At 37.2% G+C, this 4,387-nt stretch overlaps 1 protein-coding gene across 1 annotated transcript; it reads left to right on the forward strand.

The window, feature by feature from the left end:
• Positions 1-215: 215 nt before the first annotated feature.
• Positions 216-906, forward strand: LOC110669923 (uncharacterized). The gene is made up of 2 exons (XM_021831780.2): positions 216-363; positions 482-906. Exons 1-2 carry the CDS (start codon positions 310-312, stop codon positions 851-853), a joined length of 426 nt encoding a protein of 141 aa, XP_021687472.2. The 5' UTR covers positions 216-309; the 3' UTR covers positions 854-906.
• Positions 907-4,387: the final 3,481 nt, after the last annotated feature.

A 4,387-nucleotide genomic window follows, 5' to 3' on the forward strand; every position in this document is an offset into this window, starting at 1 on the left:
CAACGACATGCTAATCTGGCACTTTGAATGCTCTGCTACTGCCACCTTTCAATATCCCATTGATACATGAAAAATCTTTAGTTCGTCATGATAATGAGACTTCAACAACTGTCTACCAAAGCCTTCATAGTTTATTCAATCCTTTATATATGCATATATTCAATCCTTTATATATGCATATATCCCATTCTCATTGTTACACAGATAGACCCAGCTTTTATATTTTCCTGACTTCCTTTCTTTTCTTTTCTTTTCTATAAATCAAGATTTTGTTGAACTACATTAAGATATCCCTTAAATTTTCTATCAATGGAGTGGTCTCCTCAATATGCCATGGAAGCTTACTTGCACACTCTACAACTGGTAATTAATTTTCTGACGCATTTTCCTTTCTATTTATTTTTTTTCCCCACTCTTTGACATTATTTGGACTAGAATTTGAATAATAATTAATCCTTATTATTGTTTCATTAATCTGCAGTCTAAGAGATACAGCAACGAAGGAAGTACAAAACTCATAGAACCCAAATACATGGAGTTTGTATCAGCTTTGGCAACTGGGAAGCAAGCCAGATTAATGATGGAGATAACCACACAAGGGATAACTCCATTAACATTATCCTTAGCAGTAGCAGCAAAGCAAACAGGAGGGAAGCTCATCTGCATTCTTCCTCGTGATCAACATGATTTCAAGAAATGCAGAAACCATCTTCAAGATCTTGAAAATGTGATTGTTAGCATAATTACAGTAATTAGCATGATTATAGGAGATTTGTGTAGTATAATTACAGCAATTAACATGATTATAGAAGATTTGTGTAGCATAATTATAACAATTATTATTCTTGTCTAAATTAGCTCATATTCTCATGTATAAATAGATGTAATATCTCTGTAAATAAGACACAGACAAATACACAATTCTTTCCTTCATTACTTATATTTTTTCTTCTAACATGGTGTCAGAGCCGTAAAGCTTTTATTTCTAATTTCTGAGGTCTCTCTTCTCTTTCTACAACCTGTTCTGGTTCATTCTTTCATTCCTAATATTATACCATATTTTTTTTCTCCTCATCTTATTATCAATGGAGAAATCTGATATTTCAAAACCTATTGCAACAGTTCTGACTGATTCTAACTATAATCTTTGGGTTCAAGGAATGAAAAGTTTTTTGATAGGTCGCAAGCTTTGGCGTATTATTACCAAAGATATCACTACGCCGACAAAGAGAGAACGATGAAACTGATGCAAAATTTGCTGACCGTCTTGAGGATTGGGATAGTAAAAATCATCAGATCATCACCTGGTTTCGCAATACCTCTGTCTCATCCATCCACATCCAATTTGCTAATTATGACTCTGCAAAAGAAATTTGGGATTTTTTGGCTAATCGATATCAGAACACTGAACTTGCCCACTATTATCAGTTGTGGACTACTCTTCATGATCTGAAATAAGAAGCAGGTCAATCTGTGAATGATTTTCTTGCCCAGGTCCAACCCATTTGGAATCAAATATCTCAGGCCAAAATCAGTGAAGATCATCTTCATCTTATTCAAGTTCTAATGGCTCTTCGATCAGAATATGAGACCGTTCGAGCGTCCCTGCTACATCGAAATCTACTCCCATCATTGGATACTGCTATTCAAGAGATTATTTTTGAAGAGACTCGTATCAGTTTGGATAAAACTCCTCAATTTGAAACTGCTCTTGCAACTACTCAATCCTCACATCAGAAATCTGGCAATCAACTCTGTAAGAATTGTAATCAAATTGGTTATTCTTTTGCATATTGTCCTACTATAGAATGCATATATTGTCATGGTTACGGTCATATTCTTGAACATTGTCCCACATGCCCTCTAAGACCAAAAGGAGGGCATTCTAAATTCAAGAATGTCTCAAAGCCTGGATCTTCTTTTGTCACTGCTGTTGTTGCTACTGAGGGTTCTACTGCCATCACCATGAGTGATCTTGAGGCACTATTCAAACAGGTTATCTCTTCTAATTCTCCTGCTGCCATGTCTACCACTCCGGGTAATTCTTATTGGCTTTTTGACTCTGCATGTTGTAATCATATGACCACCAATCTTAAATTCTCGTCTTCTGTAAAACCTGTATCTTCCTTACCACCAATCCATAATGCAAATGGTACTAAAATGAACATCACACATACTGGTCATGTGTCTACCTCAAATCTTCATCTCCCTGACACCTATTATATCCCTAATTTGGCACTCAATCTTATTTCTGTTGGTCAGTTGTGTGAAAAAGGACTAAATGTTATTTTTTCTCCCCATGGTGTCCAGGTACAGGATCCACAAACGAGACAGATTCTTGGGGAGGGTTGCAGAGTGGGTCGATTATTTGAGCTTGCATCTTTACATCTTCCTCAGAGATTTGTGTCTGCAGCTACAATTCTTAATTCCTCCATTCACCAATGGCATCTTCGTCTTGGTCATGCTTCTGCCAGTAAAATTCAACCTTTAATTTCTCGTGAATTATTAGGATCTACTAAGTTTGAGTCATTTAATTGTTTAAATTTTCAGCTTGTAAAATAACCTGCATTATCTTTTTCTCATAATAATACTACTTCAGATACTCCTTTTGGTTTAATTCATTCTGACATTTGGGGTCCTTCTCCTATTTCTTCAATAAATGGTTTTTGTTATTTTGTGATATTTATTGATGATTATTCTCGGTTTACTTGGATATATTTTTTGAAATATCGATCTGAGTTATCATAAATTTACATCACATTTGCAAAACTGATTAAAACTCAGTTCTCTTGTGACATTAAAATTCTTCGAACGAACAATGCCATGGAATATGGGGATTCTTCTTTACTTTAGTTTCTTAGTCAACAAGGCACCGTTGTTCAATGTTCTTGTCCTCACACCTCTCAACAGAATGGGCGAGCCGAACGCAAGCATCGCCATATTCTTGATTATGTACATACTCTTCTTCTTTCTGCCTCATGTCCAGAAAAATTTTGGGGAGAAGCAACTCTTCATGCTGTTTATATTATTAACCGTCTTCCTACCTTGGTTCTTCATAATTTATCTCCTTTTGAAAAGTTGTTTGGACAAACTCCTGACTATTCATTCCTTAAACCTTTTGGATGTGTTTCTTTTGTTCTTTTACAACCTCATGAACATACCAAATTAGAACCCCGTGCTCGTCTATGTTGTTTTCTTGGTTATGGAATTGAACACAAAGGGTATTGTTATTGGGATCCTGTTTCTAATAAGTTACGCATCTCTCGTCATATTACCTTTTGGGACAATACTATGTTCTCTTCTCTTTCCAAATTTCATCACTCTGTCAATACTGACTCTCTATTTTTCACTGACTCCTCCAAAGAGCTGTTTCTAAGTCTTGATCCAGGTGATTGTGATGTGCTCAATATTAGCCCAACTACACCTGATGAGCACTCCTAGGATGCCAAGAAACACAACATCTAAATATTAGAACCAAGATCTTTAATCATCCAAACAAGGCAGAATTTTAGATTGAAAACCCAAGTGTCAATACACGAATAGTAACAAGCTAAAGCATATTGATCATCAAAATAAGACTAGCAAGGGGTTCATGCTGCTTGAATCCAAGTTCTTTCAAGAAACATGGAAGAAACATAGAAGAAACTCAAGCTCCAGCAATGGAGTTCTCTCCCTAATGCTCAGACTTAAACTAGAAAAAATGAAGGCTACCAATACAATCTGAATATCTTGGGTTATATATAGCACCTCTAAAACCCTAAAAGTGTGCCAACATGGCTAAAAGGACAAAAATACAAGGCTCCTTAATCAGATGGGGCGTCTCCATAGGGGGGGGGGACCATTTGGGACCACTTGCTTTATGGCAGCCCTTTATATAGTGGGGACCATAAGGTGGTAGCAACACTTTAGGTGGTAGCAGCCTTTTTTTAATGTAGTGGGGACCAATAAAAGGTGTCAGCACATGGCAAATCCAAATAAGCATAAAAAGCTCCTCCAATCCACTTGGCTGAATGGTCTCGTGCCAAGTCATGCTGATGTGGTGAAGTCACGCTGATGTGGCGCCACTTGTCAAGTCTCCCATGCCAACTTGTGTGAGAACGATCCACCTAGATTCCAATAATATGCAAGAAAGTCCAACATGGCAATTTTGATCCCCCCTTGTGCTCACAATGCTCCAACACCAATGCTTGCAGCTCTCTAGCTCTGGCTCTGGCTCTGGTGATGGGTCCTCTAAATAATGGCATAGGCACTGGTGCTTCTTCATCATCCCCTCCTCCTTTGAAAGAATTCGTCCTCGAATTTGGTCCTGCATCAATGCAAGGGGAAAGATCAGTAATGTTAAAAGAATTGCTAGCACCATACTCACCAGGTAAATCAATCTTGTATG

Source organism: Hevea brasiliensis, chromosome 16 (genome assembly GCF_030052815.1).
Source record: "Hevea brasiliensis isolate MT/VB/25A 57/8 chromosome 16, ASM3005281v1, whole genome shotgun sequence".
Classification (NCBI taxonomy): domain Eukaryota; kingdom Viridiplantae; phylum Streptophyta; class Magnoliopsida; order Malpighiales; family Euphorbiaceae; genus Hevea; species Hevea brasiliensis.

Excerpts from the sequence above, each read along its gene's own strand:
- LOC110669923 (XM_021831780.2), top strand. The coding sequence starts at position 310 with ATGGAGTGGTCTCCTCAATATGCCATGGAAGCTTACTTGCACACTCTA. Across the intron at positions 364-481 it reads ACTTGCACACTCTACAACTG|TCTAAGAGATACAGCAACGA; the intron begins GTAATTAATTTT and ends ATTAATCTGCAG.